Source organism: Eptatretus burgeri, chromosome 8 (assembly GCF_056783735.1).
Source record: "Eptatretus burgeri isolate ZD-2024b chromosome 8, Ebu_testis_v1, whole genome shotgun sequence".
Taxonomy (NCBI): Eukaryota; Metazoa; Chordata; class Myxini; order Myxiniformes; family Myxinidae; genus Eptatretus; species Eptatretus burgeri.
Genome location: NC_140968.1, coordinates 104,675,665 through 104,700,059, shown reverse-complemented (window position 1 = coordinate 104,700,059; position 24,395 = coordinate 104,675,665). Strand labels below are relative to the sequence as shown.

General features: G+C 42.8%; 1 protein-coding gene across 2 annotated transcripts in view; it reads left to right on the top strand.

Moving 5' to 3' along the window:
* The window catches only part of CDK5 (cyclin dependent kinase 5), a 140,932-nt gene extending 134,877 nt beyond the window's left edge, over positions 1–6,055 (top strand). Inside the window, exons 12-13 of one of the 2 annotated variants that reach the window (XM_085893408.1) lie at positions 5,152–5,258; positions 5,387–6,055. In XM_085893408.1, the coding sequence (XP_085749534.1) occupies positions 5,152–5,238 (87 nt within the window). In that variant the 3' untranslated portion in view covers positions 5,239–5,258; positions 5,387–6,055. Of the gene's footprint in view, positions 1–5,151 lie in introns of both variants that reach the window. The other variant, XM_085893407.1, reaches the window with a different exon arrangement.
* The last annotated feature ends 18,340 nt before the right edge of the window (positions 6,056–24,395 follow it).

Here is a 24,395-nt window from a genome sequence, read left to right as displayed (position 1 = left end):
CGTCCGGACGGGGAGGGCCGGAGAGGGTTCGCCGGCCGCGAGAGAGGTTGGGGCCAGGCGCAACCACGCTGATGGTCGTGGGAGAGGGACTCACCAGCCATAAAAGGGAAGTTGCGACTTCTTTCTTTCTTTTCTTTGGGGTTGTTGTGCAAATGTCTGTGGGTGGCGCCAGTCTGGCTCAAGTGGTATTGTTTTAAGTTTTTCTGTGTGTACGCGTATTCGGTTGTAGCTCTGCATCGTTTCTTTTGTTGCATTTGCTTTTTGTGCATAATTGTTTTAACTGTTTTTGTGCATTTTTGACTGTATGGCTGTATATACGTGCTTGTCTGTGTGTGTGTGTGTGAATAAAAATGCTTGCTTATTGAACTGTTCCCGCTCTGCTTCATCTCTTTTCCTTTTTTATTGACCCTCCATCTTGCATCACGGAAAGGGGTTCGTAGTGGGTGCAACATCCCGGTAATTAATCGGAACCGTCAAGGCCGACTATAACACCGCTCGGTTATCACTGTAGCATAGAACGGACCGCTTAAGCGGTTCGTGTCCGGAGTCGGCCTGTGGCGTGGTACGATCGCCCGGTCGACCATTCGTGCAGGTACTTAGGTAGATCGAATTTGGCGAGCAACCCTATCCTGCGCGGGTGGGCAATTGGCACGATCGTGGTGAGGTTAAACCCCCACCCGTGACTAGCTCCCGGCGTTTTTCCGAGAGTTTTTTCACGACTGAATTGTCCGTCCGGTGGGCGACATGCCGCGATTCGACTTACGTGGCCGTCTGCACGCCGGCGGGCGCGAATTCGCAACTATATATATATATATATATATATATATATATATATATATATATATATATATATATATATATATATATATATATATATATACATACACATATATGTTTACATATGTGTGTGTGTATATATATATATATATGTGTGTGTATATATATATATATATATATATATATATATATATATATATATATATATATATATATATATATATATATATATATATATATTTTGCATCATTTGCGAAAAATTATTCTGCCGATTATGTCTATTGATTTTTAAGTGTACATTTTTTGTATAACCATCATCCAATTAAGTTATAAATGGGCTCATCTCAGTTTTTGCATATTTTGCAGTAAGCATTGCGACTGAAGATCGAAAGGAGTTCCGAAAATACTGTTGCGATCCGTTCAGCTGCCATAAAACGAAACAAAAAAAAAAGATCTTCGCAATGTGTCAAATGATATGTTGATGAAATTTTCTTCAAAGGTGAAAATTGATGACAGACTTTGTACTTCGTGCAGAAAAAAAACTTTCTCAGTTATCACCAGAGCGTATTGAAGAATCATCTTCGACCAGTTCTAAATTATCATCATAAGGTACTCTCGAAGGCATTGCAGAATCTATTTCAACAGATGAGGACGAGGAGATTTTTGAGCGAGAAGCAGAAGTTGACCTTTTAAATCAGTCGTTATCGATGATAGACGAAAGCCCATTTGACTAACGAAAGGCGGAAAGGAACCCAGGGTATGGTACGTTCCTGAAAAGCAAAGTAAAGTGGAAGATTCTGTGCAAAAGAAATTAGAACTAGTTGCTCAACCAAGCACTGCGGAGAAAACACAAAATACAGTGTCAAATTGTGATGAAAACTGCATGCCAGAGGTGATCAAAAGCCTGAAAGAAAAATACTGTTACGAATTCTCACCCGCCGGCGTGCGAACGACTGCGTTTAACCGAATCGCGGCCGCTTCGCCCACCGAACGTGCAATTCAGTCGTGACTTTCCGTAACAACGCCGAAAACCAGTCACGGGTGTGCTCCAAGCACACCACAACCTTGTCCGCACTCTACCGGCGTGCTACAGGGTCCGATCGCCAATAATCGATTTACCTAATTATTCGCGTGGGTCGATTGCCAAGAGATTGTACCTCAGCGAGGCCTGCTTGGACACGAGCCGCTTAAGCATCTCGCTCCGTTTTGGGATAACCGAGCGGGGTATTATCGCGAGGCCTCGCTCGACCCGATTCTATTATCTGCTATTAAAAAGCCCGCTATTATTCCGAAATGCAATATGGCAGTTCAATGGAGGGAAAATGACTCGACGAACAGGTCAACATTCAAACAAGCACATTTATTCACACACGTATGCAGTCAGGTATTTATGCAGGCACGTATACAAGCATGCACATATGCAATTATACAGCCAACAAAAACAATGCAAAGGAACTACAACCGTTTATTTATTCTTTACACACTTATACACAGTTCTACTTCACGGACTCGGTGCCACAACTTTCATACAAAGAAAAGCAAGGAAAAACCCCCTCAAAGACAAGGGGGTAGACTGGACCTCTCGGGGTCTTTATGACATGGAGCTTTGAGGACCGAAGGAGCTCCAAGAGGCCGCGCAGCTTACCTTCCTTGCTGGGGCAACCCGCGACGTTCCGTCGCCACGGCAGCTAGCGTAACCGCGGCTCGGCCGCGGCCTGGTGATTCGGGCCCTAGCTGGCAATGCCTGAGAGGAACGAACGGGTCTTTGCTCTTTCTGAGTTGATGCTCTGTTTAAGAACCCGTCCGTCCCTCAGCGATGCTCGGACTGTTCCGAAGCCCGATCACCTCAGACCGTTCGGTGCTGGTTGGCAAGCTCTCTCCGGCTCTTACACGAACACGCAGCTCTGTGCGGCACAGCAGGCTTGGCCGTGCTCCCAGCTCACGTCTCCTCCGCTCTCCTCAGCTTCTCCATCGACTGCAGGCTCGAGGCTCCAGGCTCTCCGAACCCCGACAGACACTCCACAGAGTGACTGCGCTTGGCGTTCCGCTCGCCCTTTTATAGGGCCCGAGAGACGAGATCTGATCTCTGCTCTCTCAACTCTGACCCCTACTGGCTCCGCCCCTCTCGCTCTCTTCATCCGAATATCGGACGAAGCTTGCACAGAGCGGATGTGCGCGAGATCACCAACTTGCGCGGCGAGCAAACCCCCACGTCTGCCTGCAGCGATGCCGTTCGATGCGGACTCGCCGTGGCTGGCACAAAGATGGCGTCGCTTCGGAGATGAAGATGAGGCGATGTTGTTCGTGTTGATCTATTTGGAGAGATTTGGATTAGGGGATGGTGAGGAGATGTGGTTGTGGAGAGGGTGGTTGGTGGTTGGCGTGATGGAGAAGGTGGTTGGTGGTTGGTGTGGTGGAGAAGGTGGTTGATGGCTGGCATGGTGGAGAAGGTGGTTGGTGGTTGGTGTTGCTGAGAAAGTGGTTGGTGGTTGGCATTGTGGTTGGTCCAAAATAACGATAGTAGAAGAAAAACACTATCTCAAAGATCACAGCCCGGGTGATGCGAATAATCCTCATTAGACAACGGTGGGGAAATCTATCTGAACACAGACTTATCGGCATAACTGATCTAAGGACCTACATGGTGCTCTGCGAATTTCCACAGCCGTAACACTACCCCCTCCCCTTTTTACAGACTCGTCCCGAGTCATCAAATTTTCGTGTGCCATCATGTGTAAATTTCCCCGAGTACATTTTATCTTCGGATCCCTGAGTGCGACATTTAGTGTATTCGTGTCCCAAAAATAAATAACCTGAGGGCTGAATAACTAACTAAGCAAATCCACTCATGCAGATGACTTAACTAAATTGCCGGCGCTAAGACACACATGCAGGGGGAACAAAACCATGTACAATTTTAACTTAACTTATCCTGATACATTTTACACTAACCATGGCCCAGGACTGATGGGCTCTGTGGGGAAAAAGGCACATAGCAATGTCAGCGGTATTTTGAGGGTGAGCGCCCCCGCAGCTGAAAGTCGGATGTCTTCGGGGCCTGTTCAAAAGGCCCCGTTGTCTGTCACAAAAAACCTTTTCAAGTCTTCAGCTGCTGAAGGCAACTCACCCTAACCCGGCGGCTATGCGCCATCCCACAGGCCATTCTTCAAGCAGGGAGCCAGGCTGCTCACACGCAGTCTCTGGCTCATGAAACAAATGCAGGTGACAGGGAATGTGGCCGGCTGCACCAAGGCAGTCCTAGGCCTCCCCCTTGAATGAGCGCAGTGAACACAAACGGTGCATGGACTGCACCAATGCAGTCCCCGTGTGCGGCTGCCTGCAAGGCAGTCCCTGCAGAACAGTGAATGGTACTGACTCAAGCAAACACAAGCAACTGAGCGGATGGATGGATGGATGGACAACACGGTGCACGGGCTGCCAGTGCAGTCCCATGGTGCGGCTGCTGACAGGGCAGTCCCTGCAGCTTGTGCGATGATCCTGGCGCACATGGTGATGGATAAATGGAACTAACGAAACAAAGGGCTCGCAGGCATGGGGCCAAGGCAAAGGCAGGCAGACAAGGCATGGCAAGGCAAGACAAGGCCGTTGTAGCAAAACAGGCCGGTGGTGAAGCTGACCGGCACAGGCCTTGTAGTAAAACAGGCCGGCAGGTGAACTGACCGCCACAGGCCTTGCAGCAAAACAGGCCGGTAGGTGAACTGACCAGCACAGGCCTTGTAGCAAAAACAGCCGGCAGGTGAACTGACCGGCACAGGCCTTGTCGTAAAAACAGGCCGGCAGGTGAAGCAGGTGAAGCTGCTAAATATAGCACTGCTATAATGACTCCCATAGATTACCAAAGTATGAAACATGGTAATAGTGTGACGCGAATCAACCGCGGTCGCATTTTGAGAGTACTGCTAAATATTGAGCCAAAATGAGAAGTTCATCCCAACTTATGCAATGCTAACATTTGATTTTATGTTCAGGATACTCTTGGGCATCAGAAAAATAGTGTCAGAGATTTGTTGGGGGTGGTGGAGGGGGGGGGGGTGAGGAGGGGGTGCAGGTGGGGGAGGGGGTGTGGGTGTGGTGCACAGGCAACTACAGTAGCCCATGGCCTATTCCCTTTTCTCCCCTTTCCCTTTTCCCTCCCTTTCTACATCTTCAGTTTGCAATCACCCATCCCTGCTTATGTTATATATTTTGATGACCTTTTTTTCTGTTATAAAGACACCTCTATGTGATGTGCACGTTTGTCTGCATGGTTTTAAATGGCCCATCATGCTCATTGATGCCATGTCATTGATTCCGATGCTTATCAATGTTTTCTTCCTCCCCCACGACCTCACTGCATGATACCTTATCTTGCAGAATCTTTTGAAGTGCAATCCTTCCCAGCGCCTGTCGGCAGAAGACGCTCTTCAACATCCATACTTTGCTGATTTTTGCCTTCCTTGAGCTCGCCGGCATGTCCCCTGGTACAGTGGGGAGCGCCCCATCTTTTGCACATACCCTTCCATGCCTTTTGACATGCAAAACTCAAACCGACAGAGGGCACACTCTTCCCATAATTCTCTCGTTCTCTCTTTCTCTCTTTTAATTTCAGAGTTGGGATTGACATACCTGTGTGCAGCATTGCTCCCAAAAGAAAGGTGGCATCATTTTTTTTGTAATTCTAATTTTTTAGCTCGTGATCCTAATGTTGATCAAGTCCCGTTCGTAATTTTTCTAGAAAGCACTAGTGTGATCTTGCCACTTTATGATCTATTATCCCATTCTATTTTTATTTTTTTAACTTGTATGGTGTATGAACGGACACATTCAAAGATCGATTCAAAACATATTTCTCCCGTTTTGGGAATGTGTCCATGTGGAGTTAAACATTTTGAGGAATGAAAGTTTAGACTACTGAAACGTATCATTTTGATATTTACTTTTCAAGAGACCGTGAACATAACTGCTTTCTTCTTGCCATTTGAAACTGTTTTTTGCTTATTCAGTCCATATCATGCACACAAAATTACATTTTGTGTCTACAAGTATGTAAGAGCATGATTCTGTACATCATTCGTGTTGTTGCTTCGTTCTGAGGTGGTGAGGGGTGGGGTTGGGCGGTTGACGAGTGAAGCAAATTTCACAAGTGAGCTACAAGTACTTTACTTGAATGAATGTAGCTGGTTCTCAAGGACTGTTTTTATTTTTTATTATTATTTTTTTTTGAAATGTTTATTTAAAAATTATCTTGAGAAATAAAGTTTTGCAGGAATGAAATATAGCATTTGTTGCAAACTCCATTCATAAGCTGATGTATTGCCGTTTTGGGATTTGTCTGCTTTCTTTGTTCGGTGAAGCGAAACGTGTGGTTTGTTAAAGCCTCGTGAACTACAGCACTTTTTTTTGCAAGAATCCAGTTGCCACTGCTACAAACACCAGCAGCCTCGCATTGAATATTTTATGGACAGCATGGTTTAATACGATTGTCACATCATTAAAGAAGTCTTTGCAGGCGGCAGAAAACTGCACAAGTTTCCCACGTCTTCACGGATTTCTAAAGCATCCGCATTGTGCGAAGAAAGTTGGGCATTGGGAAAGGTCGTTGCACCCACCACGGCTGTCACAATAAATGATAACTGTGATTCATGTATTCAAATATAGTTTATTGTGCTTTCAATTTTTGTGATTAATTTATTACTTTGACTTGTGTTTACAAATATACAGTGGCCTGCAAAAGTATTTACATTTTGATGCCACCTGAGCTTATAACCTCTACCCATCAAAAGTGGTTATGTTTTCACCCCTGCCTGTCTATCTGTCTGTCTTTGTGTGCAGGATATCTCAAAAAGTTGTGGACAGATTCAGACGAAACTTAGTGAACAGGTTGGGTGTGTGACGAGGACGAATTGATTTTATTTTCATGAAGATTCAAACCTGGATCCGGAATCAGGCGGAGGTGTGCGCTCTTCTGAGTGACCTTCTAGTTGTGTGATGTTTTCAAATCAAATTTAACATGTACACTACTGGTCAAAAGTTTTAGAACACCCCCATTTTTCCAGTTTTTACTGAAATTTAAGCAGTTTAATGTTTCAATGTACTCTGAAATTAAAGCATAGAACAAATAAACAATTGCAAGTAAAAAAGAAATCATGGAATCGTTTTGTTGAACAAAATTTAATCTAAATTTTTGACTCATCAAAGTGGCCACCTTTTGCAGATAAAACAGCCGAACATACTCATGGCATTATTTCTGCAATGGAAATGAAATATTGTTTGGAAAGTTCTTCCCAACACAGTTGCAGAAGTTCCCACAAATGTGTTGCACTTGTCGGTTGCTTTGCTTTCACCCTTCTGTCCAGTTCATCCCAAACCAGCTCGATGGGGTTTAAATCTGGAGACTGTGCTGGCCATTCCATGATTTGAAGCTTACCGTCTTGTTCTTTTATTCTAAGGTGTTCTGACATAGCCTGGAGGTATGTTTTGGGGTCATTATCCTGCTGTAGGATGAACCCCTGACCAACTAGGTGTAGAGCAGAGGGTATTTATTGCATGGCGCTGCAAAATGCTGTGGTAGCCCTTTTGGTTCAGGATGCCAGTCACTCTGTGCAAGTCGCCTACTGGATCCAGAAAAAGTGCCCCAGATCATCACGCTTCTTCCTCCATGTTTAACAGTTGGTGTCACACACTGAAGAACCATCCTTGCGCCTACTCGACGGCGTACAAAAACCCTGCGTGATGAACCGAAGATTTCAAATTTTGATTCATCAGTCCATAAGACCTTCTTCCAGTTTTCAGTAGTCCACTGGCGGTGCTTCATGGCCCAGGCAAGCCTCTTTTTCTTATTTTGCCATCTTAGCAATGGCTTTCTTACTGCCACTCGACCTGTCAAACCTGCAGCTCGAATTCTTCTCTTCACAGCTGAAACTGAGACTTCCTTACTTCGACCAGTGTTAAGCTGTCTTGAAGCTGCTGTCCTGTGAGCCGCCGATCCCGCAAGCTGTTGACTCTCAGAAACTTGTTCCTGATTGTGTTGTGGCTTTGGGTCTGCCAGACCTCTTCCTATCAGTTTCTTCCAGTTTCCAAGTACCTTTTGGTGGTGTGGGAAACTGTACTCACTGACACCTTGGCTTCCTTTGCAATTTCTCTAAAGGAAAGACCTGCACTCTTCAGGGTTATAATGTTCTGTCTGTCTTCCTTTGTTAATTGTCTTTTTCTCGCCATTATGATGGCAATATACTACTTCCTGCAGTGCAATATTGTCCAAATAATGCTTCAGATGGTGAAGCAACACAGTCTGTTCAAACACTGCTTTTATACAGACAGAGATTTTGTAACTAATTAACAAAAGTTGGGACACCTGTAGGAATTGTTTGCATCAACTTTGAAGGCTTAATTTACTTCTATTGCTGTAGAACAGCTGCAGTTGCTAACCCATTACTTGTTCCCTGAAAAGGGCCTTTTTTAACAACTCTGAAATTTGCATTGTTTTTCAGTTTTTGGAAACCTAAACTTCTTTTTTAACCTCTGGCAGTTTACCGCTTAGCTTTGTACCATTTCAGGTTATTCACTGGACTTGAACTGATCAAATTTCAGTAAAAACCGGAAAAACGGGGGTGTTCTAAAACTTTCGACCAGTCGTGTAGTCGTTGCAAACTACTCCAAAGTGATGTCACAAAAATGCAGATAAAATGTGAACAAGTCAGATGATTCTTAATTGCATAAGTATTCAAACCCTTTTCCCAATTAACCCTAAATCACTTCAGGAGCTCATTATTTGTTTGAGGTTACAAAATAAGTGTAATAGGTTTTACCTTCATGTCATCAGTGCTTTAACATAAAATTAATCTTCCCCACTTATCTAAGGAGTTTTCAGGTAAACTCACTTGGTCAAGCAACAAAGCAAACATGAAGACCAAGGATCTTTCCAAAGAAGTCAGACATAAAGTGGTGGAGAAGCACCGTTCAGAAGAGGTTCATAAGAAGATGTCAGTCTCTCATTATCCCTTTGAGTATGGTGAAATCCATAATTAAGAAGTGGCAGATGTATCATACCACCCAGACTCTATCCAGATCACGTTGTCCACCCAAACTCAGCAGCCGGGAAAGCAGGAAGCTGGTTCGGGATATCACTGTAAATCCAACAATGACTGAAAGATCTACAAGGCTCTGTGTCTGAGATGGGGATCAGTGTTCATCAATCAACACTATCCCGTTCCCATCACAAGGCTGGCTTCCATGGACTGGTGGCAAGAAAGAAGCCATCACTGAAAAAGACGAATCTAAAATCTCATCTGAAGTTTGCAAAAAACATCTTGATGATGCTGCAGGCATGTGGAGAAATATTTTTTCAGATGAAACAAAAAGTTATCTTTTTGGTCTAAATTCATAGCGTTACATCTGGGGCAAGCCGAACACTGCACTCCATCCAGTCAACACCATCCCTCCTGTCAAGCAAGTTGATGGCAGCATCATGTTATGGTGGCAGTCTTTACAGATATCGATTATTTTGCTTTAAATTTGTGTGATTAATTTATTACTGTGACATGTTTATAATCTCGTTTTGTTGTGCTTTATATTTATGTGATTAATTAGTCTCGCCCTGAAGGGGATGCAAGACTATGTGCGTGCGTGCATCCGCGTATAAATTGTTATGGGTTCGAGGGTGGACGTTTTGTGGAGAGTACTCAGACCCACTTCCCGGCCAATGACCATGAAGCCGATGTACTGCAGATAACTCGACACAGCACGACGGGTTCATAAGCAACCGCAGACACCATCTGAAATGCTTCATTTTGGTAGGGTCCAGCCTCCAAATCCCACTTTACCGACCCGGCAAATTAATCACCCCAGATAAGGACTGTGCTTACCAGCACTCCACTGGTACCAATCAGAACGGCCGAGTGATACCCTTAGTGGAACACTGGCTATTGTCTAACAAATGGAAAGAGACAGTTGGGCAGTTGAAGACAGTTTATCAAGGAAACAGGTTATCAAAAAGCCAGAGACAGAAATCGAAAATGTACGGTCAGCATATTGAATGAATGCAGGATCATATGCAAATCATTGTGTTTTATCTTGTTGGTTGTTATCTCCATTTGCAGATTTCAGGATGTGGGAGGGAGTTCTCCCAGAACTCAAAATTTCCACCACCTATTTTTTGGTAAAGGATCGTGGCTCACGAAACAAACTATGAAGTTTCGTTCTCATAGCCTCGTTTCAAGGGCTCTTTTCAGAATCTTCAATGAACCTCTGACAGCCTCCACTTGTAGCTCGTTTGTAGTTATATTCCTGACAATGATTTTTAAATACTCGGTAAGGGTTTCCTTCATCATTCATGTAGTTCCAACTATCACTCGTACAATTTCAGCTTTCTTCAATTTCCACATCCTCTTGACCTCATTTTTCAGATCCTGCTATTTAGTCATTTTCCTAATTTCTGTGGCCATTAGTCCAAAGTCATTGGAAACTGAAACCTCAATCATGAGCATGACTTGTTCATTTTTGAAGATCCGATCCAGTTTGGGTTTCCATGATTGTTCTGAGACCGGGATGTTGAAATGTTTACAGATGTGCCAGTGTAATCACTCTGCTGACGCTGTCCTGTCCTTCTATGTACAGCTGTTCCAACATGAGTTTTTTTTTACATCCCGAAAGGAGGTGGCTAGTACTTTGTTTCTTCCCAGCAAAATCTGCATTTGCCCGATTGACTCAATCCCGACATTTTCTTAAAAGCATTGGTGTAATTTCCTTGGTCTTGGGAATTGATGATTACTCGTTCTCCATCATAACTTATGGACACAATTTTCACCATTGGAACTCCTCCTGCTGTAGAATTTTTCAATGATAATCATGATGTCATATGTCACGTGATACAAGCACCATATTGGAAAAACCAAAAAACTTTGCCCCTCTATATCTCTGAAACCCATGGAAAAAACTGAAAAATGGCTCATTGTAATGTACTCCCCATGGGGAATAAGATATGTTAATGATGTCATCGGTGCTTGAATTATGACATAATTTGACAAGTGCAATGCTTGATCCGGTCAGTTTGAGAAAAAAAAATCTGCAATTATTGAAAACGCGAACTGATCAATGCAAACCTTTAACTAATTGATCAACTACCAATGGGATATATAGTTGATAAAAGTGACATCATCAGTCATTTGTCGGTATAGTGGAAATTTACACTAAGGAGAAAACCCTTTATAATTTAACAGATCATTTATTATATAAAAACGCATACTGTATATGTGGAGAGAAAAGCTTGTCTCAAGAGTCCAAGCAGGTCTCTAACTCTGAGCCAGAATACATGGTATTTTATATGGTTGGAAGATGGGGAACAGAAATGGGGAGGGTAATCTACTCACATGTAAGTGAAATGACCAATCACATTCAGATAAGAAACAAACAGAACATTTTCAAAGATGTGGTCATAACTTTATTTCAAATGCAAATTCCTATGGTACGTCGTTGATCTCTTTCAAGCTTTTTCAGATCGTTGCTTTGCTGTTCTCCCCCTTCGCAACAATTGTATACTTCACTTCAACATGACAATGACCTGTGTTCTCAGCAAATTTGTTATTCAGCATTCATTCATTAGAATTGAGCATTGCTGCCTTTCACTGGTGCCTGACTTACTGGCACCCACGAAGTGAAATAAAGAAAGATTATATTGTTACACAGTTAACTGACACACTAAATCTATTCATTATAAAACAACCTTAAGTATGCAATGATTCATTAATTATCAAGTATATTTCAGCAATGCCAACCCTCCCGATTTCATCGGGAGGCTTCCGAAAATTCACCCAAACTCCCGCCCTTACGATCACTATCCTTATCCTCCCGAAATTTTGATATTTTTGCACTGTTCACTAATCAGAATGTACTAGTATGAGAATTGAATGAAAAGCATCGTCTGCTACGTATAGCATGTGGTAACTCCATAACGTTCGCTGCTTCCAAATTGTACGTAAAAAATTGCAAATTCAAATGAGGAGCAGCGAAACATTGGGTCTGGATCTCGCTTATGCGATCATGCACTGAGATTTAGTGCATGCGGTATGTGTGCAATACAGTGCATGCGGTATGTGTGCAATACAGTGCATGCGGTATGTATGCACAGTGTATATGCATGCGGTATGTGTGCAATACAGTGCATGCGGTATGTATGCACAGTGTATATGCATGCGATACGCTCACTGTATGCAAGCTGGGCCCGTACCAGCCCGGCGGTCGCGACCACCGTGCGGTGTTTAATTTAACAGCCGCTAGAGTTCTACGAGTCGCGCTGCAGCTGTGGAACATCGACTTCGAAGTTACCGATGCTTCAAGCCCTCGATGTTGATTACGAAATGGCAGAAAAAGCTTACGAAGACCAAGAAATGGTCTCAGAAGTACAAGACCGAATACATTCTCAATACCCGTGTATTCGAAAGTCTGAAAGAGGAATTCATCATGCGTATTGTACAGTATGCAGCGTTGATATTTCAGTTGAGCACGGAGGTCGCGATGATATTCGGAAGCACGTTGGAAGCAAAACGGCACACAGACATTGCAAGGAGAGATCTTCGAGCACAGTACCGGTACACTTCTGAATTATTTCACCAAACAAGGGACAAGCGAGAAGAGGATGTTACCCGAGCGGAACTTCTCTTTCGTGGATTTATTGTGGGACATAACTTGCCCATATCAGTCTCAGATCATGCTGGACCTCTATTTCAAAGATGTTTCCAAGATTCAAAAGTTGCTTCAAAGTATGGATGTGCAAGAACAAAAACTTGCAAGATGTGCAAGATGTGCAAGAACAAAAAAAAAAAAAAAAAAAAAAAAAAAACAAGAACAAAAAGCAAGAAAAAAAAGAAAAGAAAAAAAAAAAAAAGAACAAGAACAAAGAAGAAAAAAGAACACTGGTCAACAATTTTTTACTTTCTGAATGTTGTCTAGATTTCTACAAGTGAATTAAGTGTTATTCGGGCACTGCTGAATCAGGAAATGGCATCCGTTTCTCTCCATCAGGTCAGGTTTTTGTGCTAAGTTGATTTGAAAAAATCAGATCTTGTGACAAAATCAATTACATTTTGTGGCATTATCAGCTGATTTTTGTCAACACATATCATCTAAACATGTTTTTAAGAAAAAAAAAAATGTTTTGCCAACAACATTTATTGATTACATGATAGAAACATCGATTACTGTCATCTGAATGGTGGGCATTGATAAAGGTAAGTACAAGTAAATTGCATGTTGCGTCACCACTGTTCAAACTTCAGGGGCTTGAACTTCCGTTTCTTCGAACTCCTGGAATGTTCAGCGGCAGGGAGGTCTCTCTTCAGATTCCAACAGTAGTCAGCCATCATGACTGCGTCCCAGCGACCCTGATACCTGGTCTCCATCTCCTTCATGTCCTGATGGAATCTCTCCCCCTGCTCGTCACTCATTGAACCCAGGTTCTCAGGAAACCGGTTCATATGTGAAAATAGGTAGTGCATCTTGATGCTCATGTTGCAGCCCAGGTTTCTGAAAGCAGTCAGCATGTTGTTGACAAGTTCTGCGTAGTTTCTGGCCTTATTGTTGCCAAGAAAGTTCTTCACTACCAAAACAAATGTCTTCCACGCTTCCAGTTCCCACTTTGTTCTTTGAGTTTTTGAACTCTGGATCTCTGATGAGCTGACGGATCTGAGAACCATCAAAGATGCCAACTTTCAACTTCTCCATGGTCAATCCTGGAAAAGCCTGGCACAAGTAAGTGAAGCAGTCACCATCTTTGTCCAGAGCCTTGGTGAACTGCTTGATAAAGCCGAGCTTGATGTGCAGCGGTGGGAAGAGTATTCTGTCTCTGTCCACCAGAGGGTCGTTGATGACGTTCCTTTCTTTGCATGGCACCAATTCCTCCCGCACAGGCCAGTCCTTCTTCGTGTAATGCTGAGCACGGTCCCTACTATCCCACATGCACAGAAAACATGGGTACTTGGTGAAGCCAGACTGTTGTCCCAACAAAAGTTCACCATCTTCAGGCCAACACAAATAAACCACTTATGCTGATCATAACCAATTTTCTCCAGCACGTACTTCACCGCTTCATACTTCTCCTTCAGTGTAGTCGAGTGAGCGATGGGTACAGAGGCAAACTGGTTGCCGTTGTGTAGCAGAACACATTTCAGTGATCGCTTGCTGCTGTCAATGAACAGTCTCCAATCTTTGGGTTCGTACTGTGGCACTCCAAGCTTGAGCAGAGCGCATGTCATAAATTAGCGCATGTAGGTATTGTACATTCTTCAGAGTTCGTTATTTCAAGAAATACAACTTTTTTGTATCACATTATTACAAAATCTGCCCCATTAACTTTAGTTTTGATCCACGAACTTTATGCTTTGCCTCACCAATTTTGGAAGATTTTGAGGTTTATGACTTCAAACTGATCCCTTTTCGACATAATCACCTAGAACTATCGTACCTGAATACTTCTTGTCATTAAAATAATTATTTCCAATTAAAACAATTATTTGACATGACATTTTACCCCCACCAACTTCTTCTAAAATGCTCCACACATGCGTACATGTGAACAAAAATGTAAAAAACGACATGTGGCCATATCTCAAAAACTTGACCTGATTGAACAAAACTAATGTGAGTTTTGGATTCAGCGCATCAGATTAGTCCTAAATCAGCTTAAAAAATGCAGACAACAAATTTGTTGTTGACCAGTGTAATTGGTGAGTTGTCAAATGTTACTGCTTCATCTATTGCCGATATTGCTAGACTAGCTCCATTTAGCCTAGCTACAGACGGTAGCAATGACAGTGGTGAGGCCCAGCTATATCCTGTCCTGATTTCGTACTATGACAACAGTGCTGGGATTGTGAAGCAAGGTTTGCTAAGTTTGCCTGCGTGCAAACAAGATTCCACTGGAGAAAACATTTTCAAACTGCTTGATCATGAGTTCAGTGACAGGAAAATTCCGTGGGGAAATTGTGTTTCCTTTTGTGCTGATAATGCCTCTGTCATGGTGGGCAAGCACAAAGGAGTCGCTGCTTATATCCACAAACAAAATCCAGAGTGCTACATCATGGGATGCCCTTGCCATATGATGCACAATACGGCCAAGAAGGCGGCTCCGGCCTTCCCCATTGAATTAGATGACTTTTTCATCGATATTTACTACTACTTGGACAAAAGTAGTAAACGCGTCAAAGGTGAAAGCACTGCAAGAACTCTGTGATGCCCCGACACACAAGATTCTGAAGCATGTCGCAACAAGGTGGCTGTCCCTTGGTCAGTGCCTAGACAGGCTGATTGAACAGTGGGAGCCACTTCGCCTCTTCTTCAAAGAAGAAGTACGAAGAAAAATGCAACCAACTGTAGCCAAGACTCTAACAACGAGCAAGAAGGACGGCACTGTATCTACTGCCAGTACTGGCACTGCAGGATCAAGCACTAGTGGAGCAGCATTCACCACTACCACTGCAGTATCTGCTGCGAAGAAGACAGCAGGGACAGCACCAAAACCAATGCTGAGAGCAGGTAGCATCACCGGCCCTTCATCACGTTCATCTACAAAGCAGATCCTTACACAGACGAGAAAGACTGTGATAGTCCCATCTGCAGGCAAAGAAGGACCCAAGTTAAGTTCTGCTTTTGCCAAATCACTTGATAGAAGCTCAGCAAAACCTTCGAATCAGAGGTCTTCTTCCTTGGCTGCACCTACCTCAAGCTCTCTCCTCAAACGTAAAATTGGATCTGGTACTACGAGTCTGACCTCTTCTGCTGGCAGTAAACGCAAGTGTGATCGCCCTGCGGCTAAGTGTACTACGAGTTCTACAACTAAAAGCGCATCTTCCTCAAACACTGTGCAGGAATCTAGAGAAAAACGTGTCAACAGGATGTTCTTGTCTCCACAAACAAAACTCTATCGTTTCTTCCTTGATATGCTAACAAGCTTTTTGAGAAGGGGAATCTTCTGCTCCAAAGAGACGAACCCTGTATTCATCTCCTGCACGGAGGAATTGAATGGTCTTCTGAAAGATATCTTCGTACGGTTTTTGAAACCATCGGTGTCATCGGTTGCTCTGGTAAATGTACCCTTCTCTGACAGAAATCATCAGAAGAATGATGAGGACCTCATGATTAGAAACGATGCCAAACTGTATATAAGGGAACAAAGGAGTCTCCAAGAAATCCACCTTCACTCTGAGTGAGTCAGACATCCAAAGTTTCTTCAGTGCAGTTCGCTCATATTATGTGAAAGCCTGCAATTATATCTTCAAAACCTGGCCGCTAGATGATGAATTAGCCAAGCATGCTCAGGTGCTGGATGTTAAGCTACACCAAGAAGTGGGGTTTGACTGTGTGGAGTTTTTCATCAAGAAATTCCCCTGTCTGTTCAGTGGCGGTGATAGTGACATAGACAGTCTTGAGAGTGAATTCGCTCACTACCAGGCAGACGCCTCCATAGCTACAATTGCTACTGAGACAGTGAGAGTGGATGAGCAGTGGCATCGGATTTCACAGCTCACAGATCCCTGCACTGGTGCCAAGAAGTATCCTAATTTGAGCAAAGTGATGAAGGGAATCTTGGTCATTCCTCATTCGAACGCATCATGTGAGCGGGCACTCCAGTCTTGTACGGAAGAATCATACTGAATTTCGTCCCAATTTGAGTGTCAAAACCCTGGAAGCTCTCTTAATTGAAAAACTAGCTCATAACACCCCTTGCTACCAGAGAGAATACAGCAAAGACATAATCAGAAGGGCTAAAAGAGCCACACAGCTGTCACTCAGCAAAGCTGCCATGGAAAAAGCAAGCAGCAGTAGTACCAGCCAGTAAGGTAAGAAAAATATTGCTTCTTTTGTGCTTTTTGTTAATCTTTGATTGTCCTCTAACTTACTAATATTAACATACATGTAACATTAAAAAGTGCACAATTTTCCCCTTTTTTTGTTCAAAAAGTGGGAATTCTTAACATGTTAAATGCTCCAAAATAGGGCTCAGAGGGCACGAGAGAGCGTCTGGAACCCCAGAGCTTCCAGGGCCCTAAGGCGGGCCCTGGACCCCGCCGCAAGGGTCGAGCACTCCGCGCTCGAGATGTGCGCTTTGCGCACATTATTTGGTGTCGGTTGAAAATCCTCCCTAATTCTGATTTCCAAAAGTTGGCATCTCTGATATTTTAAAGTATCAGAGCAGCAAACATAACAGATGGGTACATATTTCTTTGAACTAAGCATGAACTAATAACAAGATCTCTCAACAGGCCCAGATGTGTTTGGGCCAGTCTGGGGATTATATGTTCATTATTATAACCATATGGTTTGAAAGTCATCTGGTTTGAAGTGTAGATTTGAAAAGATGTTAGTTATATGGCATTAACAAGACCATAGTACATTTGAACAGAGATTCTACTCACTCGTGGCCTGTCAGTCGTGACTCGCCAATCTGAATATCGAATGATCCTTGACCTTGTCATTGTGAGAGACCTGATAAGCATGTTTTATGCTGCAGACAATTTAAATCTTTATCTTGACTCTGTCTCAGTGCCTTTGCGGACGATGTTTTCCTGGCGAACCATTCCTTGTATGGTGATAGTGACTTGAGCCAATGCTTTACAACAGATTTCATACTTCCATATTGTTTAAAGGCATTTTAAAGCAAATAAAGAGAAATGAGTACTAAATTTGTGGACAAAGAACACATCTCAATTCTGAAAAAATATTTGTTTCAGCATGATCAAAACAGAAACACCAGTGCTTTGCGATAGTCATGTGATCCAATGAGCTTTCTTTCACCATATATGTCGAGGCTCACATTTCACAAGATGGAATTAATTATTTTACTTCCACATCTGGTACCATATTGGATCAATGAAAAGAAACCTTGAAAAAAACAGAAGAGTTGGCTTGCACCACATCCTTCTCAAGACTGCGTCCGGTAAGTATTCTATGAATACCATCTTTCGACAAGTGCAACGCTTGATCCGGATGGGATGAAAAAAAATTCTCGGCAATTGTTGAAACCGCTAACCGATCAATGCAAAACTTTAACTAATTGATCAACTACACATGGGAAATATCCTTTGATAAAAATGACATCATCGGTCACTGGTCTGGCACCATTTTGGATCAAAGAAAAAAAACAACCTTTAAAAAAAACAGGAGAGTTGGCTTGCACCAAGTCCTTCTCAAGACTGCAGGGTAAGTATTCTATGAATACCATCTAGTTTTTTTTTGTAATTTTCCTTTTTTTTCTTTGCAATCATTGGAGCTGTGTTTTTCTGTTTCATTTTCCGGTGTAGGATCCATAATTTGCACGTTTTTGGAAGTTTGTCGCTCAATGGATTAATGATCCCTTTTCTGGTCTGTTGTTTTCTTTGTCGTGTACAAATCTCATCCAGTAGTCTGTTGAGCTTTTTACATACTCTGCTCGTCCGACACACGACGCTGTGCATTAAGTTGAGCTCCATCAAATCACCTCCTCCCTCTCGCCTCAGTAAGTACAACTCGGTATTCATCGGTTTTCTGGAATATCTTGTGAATGTTTATAAGTTTCCTTGTTTTGGTGTCTCGATTGTTGATCTCCAATTGTGGCCAGATTATAATTGTACAGCTACATTGGAAAACTAACACTGCAAGGTGGTTTATAGCTTTGGTTTTGTTTCTTGGGGAGAGGGATGACTTCAGAATTGGTCTTATTCTATTCATTGACTTCGGTACTCTTTGCTGATTATGTTATGCATTGTTTTGTGCTGTATCTGGGGGCCTTCTTCTATTCCTAAGTATTTGTAGGATGCTTCATTTTCTAGTTCCTGTGTTGTACTTTCATCAATTGAGATGTCTGTTCTTTAGAAAGGCCAAAGATATGTCAAGGCCAAACTCCATTCGGATGTCCTCTGAGTACTGCTTTACTAGTTTTAGTTGATCTGCCAATTTCTTATCATTTGGGGTGAAGAGTTTTAGATCATCCATGCACAGGAGGTGTGTTATCTTTCTTGTTTGCTTAGTCATTTTTCTGTTGCATCTCAAATTGTATCCGTGTCCTTGTTCATTAATGAGGTTACTCAGTGAGTCCAAAGCCAGGCAAAACAGGAGAGGGGAAAGACTGTCACCTTGTAAGATACCACATCGTATCTTTACTGCTGGGATTTCAATCTTTCCTTCCAGGTAAGGTCATATCAGAGTTGTGTTCTACAGCGTAATTGCTTTCTCAATCAGTGTGACGATTTGGGGGGTCAATTTTGTATACTTGCATGCATTTTATAATCCATGAATGTGGGACACTGTCAAAGGCTTTTTTGTGATCTATCCAGGCTGTGGATAAGTTGGTTTGTTGGAGCTTGTAGTTTTTGAGGATAGTTTTATTTAATAATAAATTGTCTATTTTTCTATAACATCCCCTTTTACATCCTTTTTGCTCTCCCTCTAAAGCTATGCCTGGTGTTGGTTTAATGGTTGGGGTGGTGGGTTTTGGATCCTAGGGTCCTGAGTTCAAATCTCGCTCAGATGTTGAATTAATACCAGGTGGGGCTAACTCGGCCTGTCATTCTTCCGAGGTTGGCAAAATGAGTGCCAGCATGCTGGTAAACTGTCGGAGTGGCCAGGATGTACTGTTGGAGTCCTGTTTTGTCCAGGATTGTGCACAATAGCCAAATAGACTGCTTCAGCGGCACCAACGCTCTGCACAGAGTATGGTCCCAATCTCCTCTCCTCCTCCTCTTCTAAAGCTCCTTGTTGAGTGAGGTCGTCGTAAACTGCATCGGTGATTATACCTGTTGAAAGTTTTTTTTATGTTGTTGGTAGGCTTGCTATTGGCCTGTATTTGTTGCGTCGATGGATTTCTTCAGATTTGAGAATCAGAAGAGTGTTGCCTTCTGTGAGCCATTGTCCATTGACTGTTTCCCTTGGATGAGTTTGTTAAATGCTCGAGTTTAGTGAGGGTGGAGAGCATGTAGTTTCTTTAGCCAGAAGTTTTGAATCCCATCCGGGCCTGGGCTTTTGAAGTTCGGTGCTTTTGTGAGATGTTTTCTCTTAACAAAAAAAATTCCTCATCAATTCTCATTTGGTGCATTTCCTGTAGCTGTTGCTATTTATTTTCCAACCATTGTATCCAATCTGCTTCCTTGTTGTGTTCTTTTCGGTCTTCAAATATACCTTTCCAAAATTTTTCTCAGTCCGCTTTTTTCGGAGGAGTTGTCACATTTTGTTTTTGCTTCCCAAGCTCTCGGTAGAACTTTTTTCAGGTTGTTTTCAAACTGTTGATTTGGATTTCTTCTATTGTTGGCCTCATCATAGTTTTTTTTTTAATTTTCCATGCTATCTGCTGTATTTGGAGTTTATTATGAGCAGCTGATGGGTCTCGTCCGTAGTTTTATATATTATAATTATTTTTTTATTTGTCTGATTCTTTTCATGAGCTTTGGCCTTCTGTTTCCCCTCTTAAGTTGTTCTTATTTATCCCCTTTCCACCCTCAGTCGGTCTCTGCTTCTAAAATCTGTTTCCATGGAGGTGTCTTGTGTCTGGTCAGATTATCAGATCTATATTTTGTTTTTTGTCGGTTACCTATCATTTTCTCTTGGACATACAGTGCTGCTACAAAACTCACATCGTTAATTTCTCTTAAATTAAATGATTTTGGGAGCATTTTAATGACCGCTTGATTTATTCTCCTTGCATGTATTTTCAACTGTTTATTGTTTATTCGCGTGAAGATGGGGTCTTTGCTTGGGTGATATTAATTTAATTTCCTCCATTTTATTATCCAGCTCATCTTCTAACCGATGCTGTTCATTGTCAATCTCCTCTTCATCTTCTTCATTCTGTTGACCATTATTTTCCTCATCATTGTAATCTACCCTTGTTGCTATTATTTGATCTGAGTTGGTAATCAAACGGAAGACCGAGAAGGAACCTGAATGTTAACCCAAGATGGGTTACATTTGCGATATGATTCAATTCAAACGGCGAATAGATTTCGATTTTCCACTAATATGCTGAGTCGATGCATCCTTGCAGGTTGTAGTAATACAAACCGAGATGGTTTGTTCCAAAGGTGGAAGAACCAAGAAGGAACCTTCATGTTGACATAGTCCTGTGTTGTTGTACTGTTGACATATGTGGATGTTGTGGTCGACTTCCTGATGCGACGCCATAGGTAATGTGAAGAAGATGATTTTGACCTTGAATCGCAAATTTACACACTTTATATTTCGGAAATCATAAAAAGACATCGTATCTATTTTGTAGGGTATCAAAGGATAGATTAGCATCAAGGTGGTCTGAGCATTTGGGTTCCCTTTTAATATTGTTGCTTTTGTCCATAGTTGAACCCACAATCTCTGGAATGCCAGTCCAATGTTCTCACAAAGAGATAACTAACCGATAATATCACATAATTGTCTCAAAATGATCAAACAAACTTTATAGCTCTATCCAGATCAACACGTACAGTACAAACCTACTATCGATGTTTATTTAACAATCGATCTTAAAGTTGCAGGAGAAGGGTGATACCCATGATCATTCAGGATGACCTCCAGTAACAAGGGAATTGAAGGAAGGTGAAAGGGAAGATCTGGGCCTACAACTGCTGAAGTTTGTAGGTCGTTTGGGAAAGCACAACGAGGCATTTGATTCCAGAGTTTTCATGGTGTGAGGAAACAGAGGATGCCCATTATTGGTGCTGTATGTACGCAGTGAAACAGTTAGAATGGCAAAGTGAGTGTAATGAGGACTTATGAGCGAAGGAACTGTCGCTGATAATTATGCAGAACAACAGCAATGGATGGTAATGGTAGAATAGGGATAGAGAGGAAACTGCTCTTCAAGGTCGAGACCTCTTGGAGTTGAATGTTGATAGTAAGTGAGCTGTCTCCTTCAAGTTGAATCTCCTTAGACTGTATTTGACCAATGACACACAGATGGAGGAGCTCCATGCCAAACATGGAAGGAACGAGTGATTAATAAGGTGGTCTGATGTGGTTGCAATATGTGGGTTCTGGGAGAGATCGGAGGAAATTTCAATTCTCAGAATGCTGATGGTTGAAGGCTGTGTGAGGGATGTGCTGGATATGAAAAGAGAAGCAACATTGGTTTTGACTTGATTTGAGATGAGAAGGGATGGGTTATTGGTGTGTTTAAATGTACCAAAGTTGTTTTGGTTGACCAAATAGCAAAGCTGGCTTCCAAAGCAGGCTGCAGACTGTGCAGCCTCTGTTGTTCCAGGCGTTTTTTTTTGAGAAAAAATCAGAACTGAACACACCCAACAATACCTTTTGTCCAGAGGACAATGTAGCTCTGCCCTCCCTTCTGGGCTTGTCTGCCTTTCCTGGATGTTGGAGAATCTGAAGCTCTCCTCATCATTGGTATGGAGTACTGCTCTCCCCTCTAGGCTGGCTCCCCTGCCTCACATGTTACTAAGCTTGATGCCGTGGAAACCAAGGCCTTGACGATTATTGGAATCTCCCAGGATGAAGCTGAATCTTCGGGCCTCTCACATCACCATCACAGACAGGTCGGTAGTCTCTGATCTGTCTTCCACCACTTCCTTCCTGGTCTTGCATACTCTGCTCTTTCTGTGCTTTGTCCCCCCCCCTCCCACCAGGTTTTTGCAGGGCTCACATGATCCACCATCAACCCCCTTCTTGTGAAATGCCCTAAATCCAGCATTACTGCTCACCTCCGCTCATTTGTTTCTCTTCCTCCCCCCCCCCCCTCCACCTGTGGAATCAACTTCCACTTCCTCTTCGATCTCATTCTTCCGTCCAGGTTTTCACGACAGCTGTTCAGCACCATCTCAGATCATCCTCGATCCAAAACCATGACCTTTTCTACCCTCATTACCCCCCCCTCCCCTTCCCTGCCCCAATCCCTCCTTCAAAATTTCCTGTTTTCCCTCCTGAGAGTTCCCTTCTCCTTCTATATCCATCTTTTCCACCCCATGCATCCTGTCCTGCCCCCCATTCATCCCCACACCCATTGTTTGTCCGCCTCCTTCTGTATTGTCCTTTGGCTCTGCTGTTGGTGTTTCCCCTCTATCTCTCTCAACTCTCAACTCTATCGCTCCTTTTTGTCTGTTCTGTCCTGATCCATTCGGTGTGCGCGCTCTTCCACGAGCCTCAGCTATGTACACACACACACACACACACACACACACACACACACACACACACACACACACACACACACACACACACACACACACACACACACACACACACACACACACACACACACACACACACACACATCTGCTGTGATGAGGCTGAATCACAAGCCTGTTTCTCACGTACATTATCTTGCAAACAATGGGCAGTTTTGGTGACAATGGGCTGCCCAATGTTGATTAGTATGGAATGGATTATGTCTAGGTAAGTACGTACAGGGTCTTCCAATAAGACCTGGACAAATTTGGTTGTTAATATATTTGGAACCACAAATGATACAATGATAACCTTTGGTTTACTCATAAAGTTTTTTTTGTGCACACCATCAATATGCTTCAATGTGAATTCCGTTTGTACAATGTTCCAATCACAGCTGCATGCACAATGGTGGACGCGAACATGCTTAGCCGAACATGGCAAGAACTCTTGTACCACCTTGATGTCAAACGACAAACGGAACTCACATTGAAGCATATTGATGATGTGCACAAAAAAAACTTTATGAGTAAACCAAAGGTTATCATTGTATCTTTTGTGGAACTAAAGATATTAGCAACCAAAGTTGTCCAGGTCTTTTTGGAACACCCTGTACAATTGTTGATTGGATATATTTGGGAAACTCATCTGTAACTATGCTGCTGCTCCTCGAGGTTGTGCATGTGAAGCACCTCATGGTTATTTGGCAGTGAGATAAGCGGGAATACCTGTGATGATAAGTGACTGCAGAATTTTCAGAATTTAAATTCATTTGAGCAGAAGTTGCAAACCTCCAAACCGATTGTTTACATTTACTTATATTACTGAAATTACTTCCTCTTGGTAGAAATCCTTTCTCTAACACTGCCCTTGAAGACGGGATGGAACCAAGGTACCAGAATCCTCTGGTCGATTGCTTTGGTAGTCTTATCTATGCTGATCATGATGATGTGCAGGGATTGCTGCCTTGGACAAGTCCACTCAGGTGGGAGAACCAGCATTTCCAACATAATCACTCTTTAATCTTTCATTGGACAAAGGAGAGTTAGCTTATCCCTTGCAGAAAGGGAATAAGGGATGCTCATCACAATGACCTTTTCTAATATTTTCAAGTTCAGCACTTGTGATGTTTTATGAACTTCTCCTGACTTGAACCCAAAGATGTTAAATAAAGGTCTGTACTCGAAACTCTGAAAGGTCCATCAAATATTTACCTTTTTATATGCGTGTTCGGGCCGATAGGGTTCGAGGCAACTTTTCACATGGATGCCGAGCTGGAAACACTATTGGGGGTGGTGGGGGGGGGGCACGGTCCTGGTTCTCCTACTGTACTCCGACTCCACAAGCACATTCCAACACAACAAGTACAATACGGAGCCGTAGTTTGCCCAGCATATGCTCTCTATCTGCATTGCATCTGCACTTGACAGGTCACCTACATGAGCCTCCGCCACCCAACACTTGGTTACCCTTATATTCTCGCATCT